This window comes from Bidens hawaiensis, unplaced genomic scaffold, assembly GCF_021521415.1.
Source record: "Bidens hawaiensis isolate Kalapana, Puna unplaced genomic scaffold, B.hawaiensis_p1.1 tig00034617_1, whole genome shotgun sequence".
Lineage (NCBI taxonomy): Eukaryota > Viridiplantae > Streptophyta > Magnoliopsida > Asterales > Asteraceae > Bidens > Bidens hawaiensis.
In genome coordinates, this window is record NW_027495988.1 from 20,332 (window position 1) to 37,516 (window position 17,185).

The 17,185-nt window shown below is 35.8% G+C and overlaps 1 protein-coding gene and 1 pseudogene across 1 annotated transcript; both read left to right on the top strand.

The window, feature by feature from the left end:
- The first annotated feature begins 6,573 nt into the window (after nucleotides 1-6,573).
- On the top strand, nucleotides 6,574-8,108 carry LOC143586362 (pectinesterase-like). The gene is made up of 2 exons (XM_077067925.1): nucleotides 6,574-6,952; nucleotides 7,054-8,108. The coding sequence occupies exons 1-2, from the start codon at nucleotides 6,583-6,585 to the stop codon at nucleotides 7,749-7,751; spliced, it is 1,068 nt and encodes a 355-aa protein (XP_076924040.1). The 5' UTR covers nucleotides 6,574-6,582; the 3' UTR covers nucleotides 7,752-8,108.
- A 3,301-nt stretch (nucleotides 8,109-11,409) lies between these two features.
- Nucleotides 11,410-11,775, top strand: LOC143586364 (18S ribosomal RNA; annotated as a pseudogene).
- The last annotated feature ends 5,410 nt before the right edge of the window (nucleotides 11,776-17,185 follow it).

A 17,185-nucleotide genomic window follows, 5' to 3' on the forward strand; every position in this document is an offset into this window, starting at 1 on the left:
TAATAACCTAGCTTTGTTCGTTGGGACATCTTTAACGTGGACTATATGCGTGGATTAATTTAAAGTGGCAATTAGGAAACTGAACAAAAAGGGTTCTATTACAAAATCACCATCCAATTAGAATGTGTTAAGCATATACCTGGTCATGAAATACTAATCACAAACGGTATGATATTAGTATGAAGAACAAATAATAATCAGATTGTTCAACTTTCAAAACACAAGTTAAGTCTAACGCAACCACAAGATTATGTTAAAAATTAATCCCAAATCATGAACAAAATTGACTCAAAAGTTTCTCACATGAATCCTACACCCAAGGATGATTACAAAGGGAATTAGCCGCTCATTGTTGTTGTGAAATCTTAAATGGTTGATAGAATTGATGAACACATAAGGAAATAAGTTGGGCCCTAGTTGTGGTGCGCACACATAATGTATTTATGTGTGGGCCCTCGGGTGGGCAAAAATGAAATTTGCATAATTTTGACGTTATTTTACTATTTTCTTGAAAATAACGTTAAAAATGGTAGAAGCTTAATTAGGCATCATGTGGTGGCGTTGATAGCCAAAATACAAAGGTACATGCACCAATCAGCCGGTGTCGGGATCATTAAGTATTATGTGTCTTATGTCCAATGCTTGATGCAAAACTATCATCGAGCCGAGGGTCTCATCGGAAGCAGCCTCCCTATTCCTAGGGGTAGAGGTAAAGCTGTCTACATCTTACCATCCTCAAACCCTACCATAGCTTTGCTATTGGTGGGGCTTACTGAGTATGATGATGATGATGATGATGATGATGATGATGATAAAGAAATATGCTCGGAGAATGATGGGAACTTTCAAAATCTGCTCTCCAATGATGAAAAACGGCTAGGTGAAGTCTCCCATTCGCGACCCTAAAGTTATATTTATATATGGAAGCAAATGTAACATTTGCCAAAAAATTTCATTAATAAATCATGTTTAGCAATAAAATTTTGTCATTATGAGAAAAATCTTCTTTATTAGGGATCTATATTTTTCAAAGTCAACAAAAAATGCAAAAATCACCACGTAACGAATCTGACGTGGAATGACCCCGGGTAACAAGTCAGAAAGTAAATAATTCATTAAAGGGGTTAAATGATCTCGAAAAATTAAAATATTTATTAAAGTAGTCGAGATAATATATAAACTTAATTTTAGAGTATTCGAATCACGAAAATTAGAAAATAAGTAACCAAAAGCCGGTAGGGGACACTGTAAGAGCCCGACATCAAGTTTTTCAGAAAACTAAGTTATTAAGCAGACATTGACTGTAATTTAGTTTCGCTCAAAGTCTGATAAAAATTATCAAAAACGGACTTCTTGGACTAGATAAATTACGCTTTACGTTAAACCTTATTACCTAAACTAGACAATATATATTAATATTTACCAACCCTTACCCCACCCCCCACCCTTAGCCGTCCACTTTCCCCCTCCCCCTCTCTTGACAACTCACCTCCACTCATCCTCCATGCAAACATCAACATCAGCATACCTAAACACTAGACCTATGTGTTGTGTTAACCAAAATATCACACAACAACAACCTACTACTTACATCATCACACTACTCCCACTTTTCTCTCTCTATATATGTCGATTCCCATCATCACCACTCCACCATCATCTTCAAAATTTATATAATCAAACACACACCCACATGCATACCCAATTCATGGAAAATTAATTAATATAGAAGATCAAGTAAACTAGGAAGGAGCTTAGAAAGGAAAAACCATCACATTCTCAACACTTTCAAAAACCCAAGTAAGTAGAGATTGTAATTAGATTTTTATGATTCCATAAGCTAGATTTGATGTTCTTGGGTCGGGATTTGGGTTGAAGGATTGATTATAATGGGTTTGGATGTTTGTGTGTGTGAACCGTGTATATGTATATGTGTGCATATGGGTGCCATGAATGTGTGCATGTATATGGGTGGAAGCATTAAACTCACTCATGCATACATACATCCACCTTAAAATTGATTTTGATTTACAAGATTGTGTAGAAATAATTTTTGAGATCTAGGTAAAATAATGTTTGGAAATTGAGATTAATGAAAGGTTGATGATTTGCATGGATGATTATTAAATGTTAGGATGAGATTTTGATTACTTGGAAAAGTTTGAATCAAAAAATGGATAATGATAGATTTAAAGATTGATAATTTGGAATTTTTATATAATGGATAAATTAATGAGATTAGTAAGAATAGGATGAAATGAAATATGATGCATGTTAGATTGAACCACCAAAGTTATAAAATTAAAAAGATGAAACTTGAACATTGTTAAACTTGCTAGGTTTCTAAATAAGGAAACTATAATTGTTAACTTGTAAGGATTTTGATGAATGATCCCTTTGTGTTATGAAAATTAGATTTAAATGTTTAAAATGGATGGTTTATGGATATGATACATGTTAAAAATTCATACAAACTTGAATTATGATCAAAAACTTAAATACATTAATTGCTTATTAGATGCTTACTAGGAATGGAAACTTCGGAAAAGTAAGTAATAAGAGATCAAAACTTGAATAGAATCATAAGATGCATGAAATCTAGATCAAACTAGTTGAATAAGATAAACAAGTTTGCTACTTGATAATGTTTGAAAAGATTGTGTGAAAAAGGTTAACAAGAGTTGAAAATTTCCATAATAAGAAACTTTGTCAAATAAACACTTAGGAAATTATGAAATGTATGAACTTGATGATTTAAATGACTTATTGATATTAGTTTAAATTTGGAAAATTAAGGTGTGTTTTGATAAGTGTTCATATGAAAAAATGATAAACTTGATTGTTATTGATAAACATAGATTGTAAAATAGGAACTTAAAATCCGACTTAAATGTACTATTTGAAATTATGTGACCAAATCTGAAAATTTAGGACAAATTATAGTTTACTAGTGAAAGAGCCCGCGCGTTGCGGCGGGATACAATAGAAATTCGGTCGATGCGTTTATACATCGAAGGAAAACATTTTATATAAGAAACTGAACTAATTGAGGCAAACCCTAAAATCCGTAGATGTGATTGTGAATTGAAGATGAGGTCTTAAAGTAGGCTTCAATTGAAACGGATCTAGGATTCAATAGCGGGTAGATGGAAAGGGTAAAATATTCATTTGTTGCATTCAAATGAAAGATTCAATGACTCAAGCAATGAATGTGATAATGACAAAGCAATGAATGAAATTGAAGGTAACATTCAGTCCAACATTAAATATACAAGTGTCTCATGAGAGAGAAAGTGGGAGGTGAAAGGTTGTGTATATGTATATAATATAATATAATATAGATAATGTGTATATTTAATGCATAGGATGTTTGGTAAGAAATGGCTAAGTCTAGTTTACTTGTCAGTAACTTCAACGGTCGAAAAACCGACTTTTTAACGTAAAACCGACACCACAGTTAGGGATTGTTTTAGAACAGCCCCTAAGGTGGTGTAACTCTCATATATAACATAAGTTGATATGTGAGAAAATGACAAAATGACTAGACTTGGTCCTAGACGGTTCGTGTCGGGAAAAACGACAAGAAAACGTCAAAAGTTGCTAATTTAAGAAAATATTAACAAAAATGAGAAATGACATGTTTTTATAAAATAATTTATAAAACTTAATTAATATATGTAACAAGTGTTTTCCAAGTTATAAATATTATATTTTACACGAAATGCCGGTCGGTTCGTTTTTGAACCCGAAACCGACAAAACCGACAAAAATCGACGAAACTGACAAGAATTATTAAAAGTAAATAAATAAAAATTTTCTTAAACTTTCCAGCAACTAAAACTCCAATATTTAATATAATTATATATTATCTTTGTTAATTACTTAAATTATTTAATAAACAAATCGACGAAAAACCGAACCATACATGTGTTAAACTATTAGGACTCTATTTTGCTTGCATGCTTGTGTGGACATTAGAGTAGGGATAATAAGTAAAATAATTTTTATAAACTAAGGCTCAAACAAAGTTTTTATTAACAAAACGTGTACTAATATAAGACACGCGTATTTTGGAGAAAAGGACTACAAACCGTGAGTTTCTCTATCGAACCCCCCTCATTTTTAAATGGAACCGTTTTAAAGGTTTTTATTGTGTTTTGGGAGAAAAACATATTATTTATTACATACTGATTTCATTGATATTTTATAAAGGCATTTTATTTTACAAACTGTGTTAAACGCGGGATAAGTCTAGTTGGCTAAATAACGGTTGACCTAGAAAGGAGCACACAAATATGGGTAGATCTATCAGGGTGACGCACCCTACTTCCATCGCGTTGGGTTAGAAGTGGGCGTATTTTAAGTCTCGTATGTATCAGGTTATCAACTATGATAGTCATACGTAATATTGTATTCTTTGCTCGTCTACAACATCACAATTTGTTTAAGAAGTAAAATGCCTATTATTGTGATGTAATGACGGTAGATCATTACACATGGGTTTGTATTATAATGGCGGTAAACCATTATACACGGGATGTCTTTGATATCATTCGGGGTGTGGTGACGATTACACACGAAGTGATATTGGTATATAATGACAAAAGCTCATTATATGGATGTTGTTTTCGACTTATATATATATATATATATATATATATATATATATATATATATATATATATATATATATATATATATATATATATATATATATATATATATATATATATATATATATATATATATATACGGACTATTTTATTATGAAGAGAAACTCACAAACACAATGTGTTGACAAACGATTTTTAATATGCTTTTCAGGTAAGTGATGGCTTCGTGACAATGGAGGAAAAGATGCGAGCGGTGTTTGAATATGGGAATAAACTGGGATGTGTAATAACCGTGTTTTTATACACGTGTAAACTTACGTTTTTAATAATAATAAAGTTTCTTTGAAAAGTCAAACTTTCATTATTATTTTACTATATTTAATTATGATTGGCTATCGGCGACTGTCACAACCCGAACGACTTGGTCAAAATTATTACGCTGTTTAAATTGAGGTTTTCGGGGTGTGACAGCAAAAACCTATAATACGCGTCTTTTTTATGAACTAGGCTGCAATTTGTGCTTACAGGACCGCAACTAGCGGCCTCCTTTACCAAAATTGCCTGATCAGCACCCTGCTTGCTACCTCTTTTACCAGACATGACCACAAAATGCATCCCTAGTAGCGCAACTTGTGGCATGTCTGGTCTTCTTCATTTTTCCTCCATATCTTGACTATCGGTCTCGCTCATCTCCAATTTAGTCCCGAGTATCATCCCAATGACTTACATTAATCTCCGTTTAGCTCCAGTAAGCACCAACCACCTTCAATTATTAAATATATCAAAGTAATCGTGTTCAGTATATTTAAATAGCTAAAACACACGATATTAGACTTTAAAAACACATCCTTTTACCCACTTATCAGATTCTCAAACTTATCTTTTGTTTGCCCTCAAGCAAACTCACATGCAACACATTCATGCACCTCGATCGATGGTTCACCAATTAACATTATTAATATTAGTAAGATATAAGGTTATAAGCGCAAGAAAGTCCTAACAACCGTTACAAGGTACACTCCCAACAACCGTTACAAGGTTCACTCTCTTATATGACTTATAATTTATATATAAAAAATTGGACGTATAAAAAAAGATATTTACACTTCATAAACAAATTTCACAAACCAAACAATTCAAAACATACACGTGTCAGTGTTCTCCCAATTTAGTTCTGATAAATGGATATAATAATATAAATGTCCACTTGACCATGGCCTCTTGTTTGAACCACCAAAATTGAATGGTTTCTCAACTTCATGCAAAAACAACGACCACCATCAATTCTTGGATTCAAACATTCTGTACACCTGACATGTGTTAACTTCCTAATATGGAACAAAAAAACCAACACCGTACGAATGAAGCATAAGTCTCCTTATTTAAGTGAATCCAAACCCAAAGAGTTTCTTAGGACCTCATCCCATGTTATCGGGTAGTAGTTTATTTAGTAAAATAAACAAAAAAAAACTTGAAAACATAAAAAAGAAAAAAAGAAAAAAGAGATGGCTTTCGAGGGAGGGGGGGGGAAGAAAAAGTATACAGTCATTGCCATCGCTACAATGCTTGTGGTGGCCGCGGTTGTGGGCACCATCGTCCACGTCCGAAGAACCAAAAGCGTTGAAATCCATACCGAAGAGAAGACAGGCGTCGGCATTGTTCTTGTTACCGCGACGTGGATGTTAACGGGAAGGTCCCGCGGACAAAACCAAAACCGATTAATGTTGATGTGGATGTTAACGGGAAGTTCCCGGTCCCGCAGCCGAGGGGCAGAACGGTTAATATTGATTGGACCACAGACCAGCGAGGGACTCTGCAACCCAAGACCCCGACAAACAACTGGAGGACCGAGGTGAACATAGTGCACACGCATGGAACGAAGCCGGGTGAAGGAAACGCGGGTAATCGAAGGATGCTTGATCAGGTGCCGAGTGATGACACCGAGTCAGATATTCAGTCAAAGTTGCAAATGGCTGGAGATGGGGCAAACAATGAGGTGTTCCGTTTGGGTGACTCTAGCACGCCTTATCCTTCGTGGGCGGACGCATCTAGGCGCTCGTTGATAATGGCGGATCCTGGCACTTTGAAGCCGAATGTGGTTGTGTCTCAAGATGGTTCGGGAACTTCTAAGACTATTAGTGAAGCCGTTGCTGCAGCCCCGAAAGGGTCAGCCGAACCGTTTGTTATTATCATTAAGCCTGGTATCTACAAGGAGTATGTTACTATTCCTAGGGGTGTTGACAATGTTGTGTTCATTGGAGAAGGTCCAGCAAAAACCAGAATTACTGGTAATAAGAACTTCATTGATGGAACCGCTACTTTCCATAGTGCTACTGTCGGTAAGATTGTTGCCCGTTTGCATTCCATTTTATACCCCTATATATAAATGTTGGTTCAAACATTTATGTTGGATAACTCACTCTATATATTGTGCTTACAGCGGTTAACGGGGACGGGTTCATGGCTAGGGGAATAGGGTTCGAGAACTCTGCGGGGCCCGATAAGCATCAAGCGGTAGCCTTGCGGGTATCAGCAGACATGACCATTTTCCACAACTGTGCAATGGATGGTTACCAAGACACCCTCTACACTCACTCGTACCGGCAATACTACCGACAATGCAACATAAGCGGAACCATCGATTTCATCTTTGGTAACGCTGCAGCCGTCTTCCAGGACTGCAAGATGATAGTCAGAAAGCCAATGAGCAACCAAGCATGCATGGTTACAGCCCAAGGCCGTAAGGACCAGCATTCGGTCGGTGGGCTAGTCCTTGACGGCTGCACCATCACTGCTGAGCCAGACTTCATGAGCACGCAACCAATGCCCAAGTCCTACCTTAGACGACCGTGGAAGGAGTTTTCTCGAACCATAATCATGCAGTCGTTCATCGACAAGAACATAGACCCCGAAGGGTGGGCTCCATGGACCGGGACGTTCGGGCAAGACACATGTTATTATGCTGAGTTTAATAATAAGGGCCCGGGTGCTAACACTGCAAGGAGGGTTAAATGGAAAGGGATCAGGAGAATGTCGCAACAAGAGGCTGCGAGTTTCGCTCCGGGTACTTACATACAAGGAGATACATGGATCAAAGGGTCTAGTGTGCCTTATGATTCTGGATTGATGAGGATTTAAAGGTCTTCGATCGCATATATATGATGCTTCTTCATTTTATTTTTTTATTTAATTTGCTTTATGATAAATTATTGTTTCTTATCAAGTGTAATCTTGTTTTTGTATTTAGTCACCATGTGTCCTTCAATAAGTGATGCGCACGTTGTAAGAAACGTGTAAATTTTAATAATAGAAACTACTATAGTTTGATGTTGAATACTCTTTGTTTATTATGTCAAAGTATCTGAACAAAGCATGTTGATTGGTAACTAAATTTGGCTTTTTTTTATTTGTAAATTAATTTAGCTTTTTAGTTGTGACTGCATGTCGTTATGCTGCATATAACTCCTCTCACATCTTGTCATGAATCTCATTTATAGGTTGTTTGACAACCTCTGCATCAGTGAGTATTTAATTAGTGACATGTTTAAACGGTTACATGAGTCTTGAGTTAGTGGTGAGTACAATGATATGATGGTGATTGCATGGAGGAGGTGCTGGTGGGTCTAAGGTGTGTTGTGTGGGTTGCAAATTGGCAGAAGGTTATGAACATACGTGAGGGGGACAAAAGAATAAAATTCTCATTAAGTATCTTTTAGAAGCTTAATAGTTAAGAGATTTGTTGAGGATTTAGAGTTGTTATTAGGGTGAACCAAAATACTTAATGCTAACTTATTCATAACTACTCTTTTAATAGAATTATTAAATGATTAACAAACAGTTCCTTAGTATTTACCATCTCTCTATGCTTTTACTCTCTTAAAACAAGGAAAAACATCATGGATTATAATACCTGAAACGTCATGACCAATCTTACTTTACTTCTTTTAGTTATCATTATTATTATTGTTGTTGCTACAAATCCTTTCATTCTTATTAGTTTTGCCCCCTTTTGTATAATAATCTGACCCTAATGTCAATATAATCAATATAATTATATAATTAACCATATAAGATCTACTTTTTTAATATTAAATTAATATATGTACACTTTTGAGTGTAGGGGGTCAATGTGTTAAAATTTAATCAACGATATTTATAGGTCTAAATGATCAAGAAAAGAAGAAACTATAAGTGAATAGCAATTTTTTTCTCACATATTTATTTAACCTCAATGGATTCATGGAGTTTTCACCCATATCTTTCAAAACTGTAAACAAAAGCATATTTTATTTGTGCTAATTATATATAGGATATTCTTTTTTTTATGTTATTTATAATGAAAAATCTTATCATTATTTGTTAGAATTCGTTATTCTATTTAAAAAATATTAGTGTAACTTATAAAATCACTAGGTGTGTATTTTCGTGATTATGAAGAAATTGAATGAAAATACTTCATGTATTCGTATGAATATTTCGTAAGAAAATATAATTTAGACTTATTAAACCATTTAATTTGATAAAATATATATTTTCTTTAATCTAATTATTTAATTTTATAATTTAACTATATTTCTTTTAAGCATCTTGTACATTACACGGGTTATAAAGCTAGTAAATATAATAAAATGAAAGGAAAGGAAGATTCAGGTGGGAAATGTGTGCAAACACCCACCACCTTTTTGCATCAATCAAAATGTATTGCTTAGCGAGTACATTTACTATAACTTAATTTAAAAATCAAATGGTGGGAAACATTTATGCCTATAAATAGAAATTGTGTAGAAAATTAGAGGGAAGAGGGATGACACGACCGATTTATAGAGGTTCATGTGAATGTTAAATAATCCACTCTAGTCCTCTTCCTGATCCTTCGATCAAGAGTTTTCATTACTAGTCGTTTCCTTAAGTTAGGGATCACTAAATTCAATGTTACACTAGTCGAAGGTAGTAATCACCTTTTCCGAACACTCTATATGAAGATGTCTTTAAAAGTCTTCAAATGTTCACTGTGTCAAGATACTGAACAAACTCAAACACCGTGTCAAGATGGTGTATCCTGAAAACAAATATAACAATATATTAAGATAGTGTTCTCAACCCAAATACAACAAAAACCCCTATACCAAAATAGTGTTCCCTTCTCAAATCATCAACATAATTATGAATATCTCCTACTAATCACAAGAACAATCTTTAAAATGGCCTTCGATATTACACGAATGATTGAAAAATGTTGTACCACTTGTTCTTCTTTGATCTTGATCTCCTTTTCTTTTCTTGGATGCTTAAATGACGTGTTTAATTAAGAGTTATATTCTATGTATGTGAGTATGTAATTTTATAGAACAAAGGGGTGAGGAATAAGGTTGCACAAGGTATCTATTTGTAGTCCAACACTTTCTACAAAAAGTGTACCAACTTATCACTCTGGGGTCGATCCCCACGGTCGACTCCTACTCACTCACTTTTTATAACATTCGATTTACACGTTATGTGATGTGCTCTTTTCTACATTTAGGCCTTCAAATGTAGATGCTTCTCATGCTTCAATGTGTCTTAGTCATTAGGGTTTAACCTTGAAACACTTACTCATGTCATTCACCAATATAGGTTATGTACCATTCGCTTTTTTGCATACCAAGTACCTATGTTGAGTATTGTCTTTTGATTTTTATGAATGACGTTTCCTTAATGGAGATATTCTTTTAAGAGTTATTTGATTATTAAATAGCATTTGATTTTATAAACAATTCTCCTAAGTTTATAAAACTTCTTTGATCTATATAAAGACTCTTGATTCTCAAAAGGTTGTGCTTGTAGTTGTTCGATCTTTTATTTAAATCATTTTCATTTAATTCTTCATTTAACCCTTGATTTTTTCAATCATACTTGTTTAATGACTAAAGATGATGAATCAAGTGTTTAGGTACATATATCTGATCTGTAGCATCATTGGCAAGCTAGTAATATTTTAAGTCATATTTGTTTAATTAGTCATTATCCGAACCACTATAATTAATTAAAGTTGAAATCATTGATTTTCCAAAAAAATGATTAAATACCAATTAAACATGATAAATAACTATTAAAAATAGGATAAATGAATCTCAAAATGTCCATAAACACTTTCTTATGTGTAGGATCATAAAAGACAACTAATATCAGTGTGTGTATATATATATATATATATATATATATATATATATATATATAATATGATCTAGTCGAGAATGAAACAAAGAAAATAGGTTTTGAAGTATTGTTGCCAATATATACATTAATAGTGACACTACTAGTGTTACTTTGAACAATTGTGACACTTTCTGGCGATAGAACGCCATTACATGTTATCTACAAAAAGCTCATTCATTTGCACATTTTAGGTTAGACGTTTAATTAATCATGTTAGAGTTTTTTTTAGTGTGTTATTCTAGTTGTAACAAATTTGGTTTAGTTGGGATGTTATTGGAATCATCATTTGCTATTGTCAATTGAAATATGTTTGAAGCCAATGTAACCAGAGAATGAACCCCAATAAAAAACTATCTTGCCTCCATCGTCAAAGAACGAAACTTAATCACGTCCGCCTTCATCTAAAGTCATCTTATAATATTTTTCATTTAGAGAATTTGTGCTTCGATTACAAATGAAGTAGAAGAATAAAGAGGAAAGTGAAACCACAAAGAAGAAGTAGAAGAGTGCGACAAAGAAGAAGAAGAAGAAGGTAATTGAAGAATGGGAGAATTGAGAAACACATGGCAAAACACATGTGTAATAATGTGTAAAGAATCATAGAAGTTTTCATAATTAAAAGTTTTAATAATAGTAAAGTTTTGGTACAAGAAGTCCGGGTTCAGTTTGTCATTAGTTGAATTGCATAATCCACTATCCATGTTGTGGGATCGCTAACTTTAAAAACCCGTCCTCGGTTCGGATTTTAGGCTACAAGTCGCCTGCATGAAGCCGAAATCTGTAGTAATCGTCGGTCAGTCATACGGCGGTGAATCCGTTCTCGGGCCTTGCATACACCGCCCGTCACACTATGGGAGCTGGCCATGCCCAAAGTCATTACCTTAACGACAAGGAAAGGGATACCAAAGGCAGGTCTAGTGACTAGAGTGAAGTCATAACAAGGTAGCCGTACTGGAAGGTGCGGCTGGATCACCTCCTTTTCTTGGAGAGCTAATGCTTGTTGGGTGACGGGTGGTCCATTGGATAACCCTTAAGTGATATAACTGGTAATAGTAATACATATAATCGGTTTATTTTGTGAAATTATTTGACTATGGCTACTCATATAATTACAGGTAAGAGAAGATAGAGGATGAAATTACAAGAACGTGGGCGAAAACGATAAAGAAAACGGAGTTGAAACGAGAAAGTTATGAAGAAAACAAGGAGGCAAGAATGGAAGCCACCGTAGCTTACGGTGGCCGCCGTAAGCTACGGTGGCCCCTGAAGAAAATGGTCACCGTAAGGCATTTTTTGTCCACCATAGCTTTTTGGAAGCCAACGTAAGCTACGGTGGCCATCGTAGCTTACGGTGGGCCTGGCTGAAACTTGTAACAGCCTTATAATTTCGTTTTAGGGACAGCTTTTGACATTCTTATCATTATCTTTCAATTGGGGATGACCTAGGGGCGAATTTCAGGTTCCATAGATCAATTATGAGTTGTGTAACCATAAAACACTTGTTTTCGATTCGTATGATTACTATAATCGAAGGGATGATGAACCGAATCATGCTCGGCTAATTCTCTTTGTGTTTTCCCTCGATTGTAAGGTTTATTTATGAATGTTTGATTGAATGTTTATGCAATTCCTGAGATAATAGTTTGATCTTATTGATTTCATTATGATGGTGTTCATGAATTGATTGTTAGATTGTTAGTTTATTGAGTTCGTGTTAACCGTCAGTTCTTGGTGCTGTAAGCAATCGAGATTAATCGGGACGGATCCGGGGTTGGATAAACTAATTGATATTTGAGTGATTACCTTGCATTTATAATCCAAGTAATTAGTCTTCAATTATCACAATCGTTGCCTAAGCACGAACTATATCTTTATCATTAATCTCAGTTAAACATTTATTTTGGCATTCGTAGAAACCTAAAACCGAGGGAAGACATATTTTCTCGTATTGATTTAAAACTCGTTAAATTGTTTTAGTTCTTTATGTTATTCAAACCAAATAACCAAATCATTGAATTTACTTTTTATGAAGTTTAGTTAATTTAAATAGTCAGATTACAAAGCTACCTAGCAATACATTTTCCACAAACTCCTTGTGTTCGACACTCGCTTACCGTTATCTAATTAGTTGTAATCGGTTTATTTTTGAGTGAGTCTTCGACCTCACGTCAAATTAGTTGTAATCGGTTTATTTCACGTCAAATTTTGGCGCCGTTTCCGGGGAGTAGTGCGCAACGTGTGTTAGCTTTAGTAGTTTTTGTTTGTTATTTTCGGGTTTACGCTGGTTTTGTTAGTGTGCAGGTACTTACAAGTGTATGCATACTAGAGGCTCTAACAAGTCATCACCACTAGTTATCGATACTGAGATTGAACGAACACTTCGAAGAAACCGAGTCTGATGTGTTGCATAACACATAGCGTTTTATCCTGTTTTTGTGTTGTTTCGTGTGCAAACTGTTAACGAATATAAGTTGTTCTTTCATGAAATTACATGTTTGTGTATATGATAGGTCCCATGTTGAATAGAGAGAAAAAAATAGTTTAATGAAGAAAGAATCAGCTCAAACGGGATTCGGATGAAGCCGGTATGCGCGTTTGAAGATAAACTAGTTAGAAAACGAATAAACGAGCACCCCAGACCTAGCCGCGCTACGCGACCAGGTGAGGCATCCATTCCCATGCTATGCGACGTCCCACATGTCCCAAAGGCTGCCAAGAATGTTCAGGAATCAGCTACCCCATCTATTTTGTCTTCTAGTGGGCCTTTTGGGCTTGTTTTAACTTATTTTATATTAGGAAGGTGATGGTCGGTTAATTTGTATATGTTTTAGTTTGTTTATTGTTTAGTTTTAACTGTTTATTCTAGAACTATCGATACTTCATACGTGTATTATTGGATTTCAGGTCACAGGCGTTAAAGTACTCAATATGGACCTGTTGTAACACGGAATGAAGACCCGGGATGTCCAGCATGCGAAACGAGAAGTTTAATGATGTTTGCTGGTGAGGAGACCCATCGCAATACGCGATGGGCTCGCTTTAAGACCCATAGCGTATCGCTATGGGGTGTTAATTAAGCTTTGACTTTCTGGTCCATCGCGATACGCGATGGACCATTGAAGACCCCATCGCGTATCGTGATGGGGGGTGCAGACGGGAAATTTAGGTTTATATGTTATGTTTCATTCTCATCAACCCTAACTCTGTTTTGACGAACCATAGGCGATTCCAGCAGCTCCAAGAGGCGATTTCCACCATTATAGCTTGTGCCAAGACCTTCCACATGATCCATATCATCCGTATCAAAAATTTGATGATGTCACGGCTCGGCTAATCTCCTAGAATCGCACCCGGGATGTATAGTTTGTAACCTTTTACAGTTTTTCTCATGTGATTAAGAATACTTGTGTATTGTTATTAATAATTGATATATGATTATTGATATTTAGTATTTCCGTGTGTTCGGTCGGTTTAGGTTTACGTTGGTCTGAACGATCTGTTACCAGTTGCTAGATAATTAGTCATATAGTGTTTGGTTAGATTGAATACGATAAAACGTACAATTACCCTTAACTGAGTCACACTGGCAAGGACTGTTTGATAACCAGTATCGTGTGTAAAGTAATTGTTGATGTCTAAGGTTTTGTCTGGTTGATCAGTTTTCAGTTAATCGTTAATAATCAATCTGTTAGGTTGCATGAGATACTGTTTGGTTGCCTACTTGAATTCCCGGGTGTGATTTGCTTTGTTAACTGTTTACAACTCGTTTATTTGTTCGTTGCTTAGTTCTCTACATTTACTAAAAATTGCTTGTGTGATCAGCACTAAAAACCAGTCACTTCATAATATTAAATCTGTTACACGAATTGCATTGACCACATACTCCTTGTGATACGATGCCCTACTTACTCTAACTATTTAGAATAATTAGGTTTTTGATTGACTCAAACGATGGTCATCTATTTGTTGACATTTTTGATGTATGGGGGATCGATTTCATGGGCCTGTTTCCGAATTCACACGGTAATTTGTATATCCTAGTGGCTGTCGATTACGTTTCTAAATGGGTTGAAGCGATAGCTAGTAGGACAAATGATCACATAGTCGTTTGAAATTTCGTTCAAAGTAATATTTTTTCGAGATTTGGAGTCCCCCGAACCATCATAAGTGATGGGGGATCTCATTTTAAGAATTTTAAATTCGGGAAATTGCTTAAACGATATGATGTTAATCATAGGATTGTAACTCCTTACCATCCACAAACGAGTGGACAAGTTGAGGTTTCCAATAGGCAAATAAAACAGATTTTACAGAAAACTGTTCAGACGGACCGAAAGGATTGGTCAACCAAGTTGACTGATGCCATATGGGCCTACCGAACCGCTTATAAAACGCCAATTGGAACCACTCCTTATAGACTTGTGTATGTAAAGGATTGTCATTAACCGGTTGAAATTGCACAAAGAGCGTTTTAGGCTACTAAACAGGTTAACATGGATTATGATGATGTAGGTAAAGCAAGAAAATTGGCTTTGTGTGAGATCGAGGAGTTGAGAGACGATGCATACGATTGCGCGCCCGCTTACAAGGAGAAAATGAAGAAAGTTCATGATGCTAATATCCGGTTGAAGAATTTTGAAGTTGGTCAACGAGTGTGGTTTTACAAAACAAGGATGAAGCTCATCCCGGGTAAGTTGAAAAGTAAGTGGACGGGCCCGTATTTGATTGTAAGGGTCGGAAATCATGGGCAGTACAAGATTGAAGATTTTGATGATCATTTGAGGCAAGTGGTAAATGGCTATAGACTGAAGCCATATTTGGAGATGAAAGACATACACAAGCTGGATGAGGAATTGGTGAATTTTATTGTAACTTAACTAGTTTATGAAGATAACTGAGTTCGAGGCATTGTCGAGCTATAGACTTTAAATTCAGCGCTTACGGGAGGCAACCCGGGGTTTGTAAGTGTCTGTCCGGTTTGTTTTTATTTTATTGAGTCTTGTACTTAGTGTCGTCTCGAGTTTTGTGCAGTAAACGCTAAGTGTGGGGAAGTTCGTTGAAGATTCAAAAAATAGAGAAGTTCGGTAAGCAATGTTTATGCACACGTATTCCAGGTATGTAACAATATTTTAAGTTTTGCACGTGTCTAGGGTGATGTTGGGATGCCAAAAAGCTGAATTTTTTTTAAAATTTTTTGTGTCTGTCAGAGAACCAACGCGCTACGCGATGGGATTCTTATTGCCTCCATCGCGTATCGCGATGGGAGGGTGGCACACCTGACAGGTGACGTCATCGCGATACGCGATGACGCCACAAAACACCCCATCGCGATACACGATCGGGTTTTGACCCGACTCAATTATATTTAAACGTCGTCTTCTTCTTCTCTTCTTCTCACTCTCTTTCCTGTCTTCTCTCCGATCAACCACCACCACCATCTCCATCTCTGACCACCCTCACCACTGCCGCACCACCAGAACCACCGCTCACCACCACCACCATCATCCTTCCCCGACACCACTGTAATCACCCACCACCACCCTGCCATCCCTCCGCCACACACTGTCACTACCCACCACAGCCACCTACCATCTCTCTCCTCCACCGATTCATCACCACCACCACCAACCTTCTTCCTCAGTTACCGCGTCCACCACCGTCATTCGTATTCGATTCACTTTGGTTCGTCGATTTTGAGGTATGGATTTTAATATTTTTATTTTATTTCGTCAATATTCAGTTTGCGGGATTTGCGGGAGTAGTTGGGTTTATTGGGGTTTATGGTTGTCGGGTTATTGTCGAATTACTATAGAGTTGATTTGGATATGTCGGGGCAATTGGGTTTGTTGGGACATTTATTGGGGGTTATTAATCGTTACTTTGGGATTTTATTTGCCGGGTTTTAGGATGTTTATTGTCATGGGAATTTGATTTGGTGTAATTCAAAAACTTATCGGGTTGGGTTAGTTTTACCATTTTAGCGGGTTATTCGGGTTGGTTATTCGGTTGACTAATCGAGATTGTTCAATATGACGAGTCGGGTATTGAGGTTCACATTTAAAAATCATTATTTTATTATAAAACTAATGATAGTGTTTGTTCGATATTAAACGATTTATGTGAACGTATTTTATTTAAAATATATTTTATTAATATTTCAAAGCCGAATCGACACATCAGTTGTTTGCTGTGCATGTTTTTCGAAACAGTTTGTCAGTTTGTATGTTAGTTAGTTAGAGCCAGTGGTTCGTTTGGTGTTTTTCCGTGTCTTTTAGAGTCCGTTTGTCTAGTGTCGAGTAGCATTTGTTTGTGGATTGTTAATCGAGTCTCGGGGCCGAATCTTTAGTTTGAAAATTGATAAGTTTGAATTGTAATTG

Excerpts from the sequence above, each read along its gene's own strand:
- LOC143586362 (XM_077067925.1), top strand. The coding sequence starts at position 6,583 with ATGGCTGGAGATGGGGCAAACAATGAGGTGTTCCGTTTGGGTGACTCT. Across the intron at positions 6,953-7,053 it reads TTTCCATAGTGCTACTGTCG|CGGTTAACGGGGACGGGTTC; the intron begins GTAAGATTGTTG and ends TTGTGCTTACAG.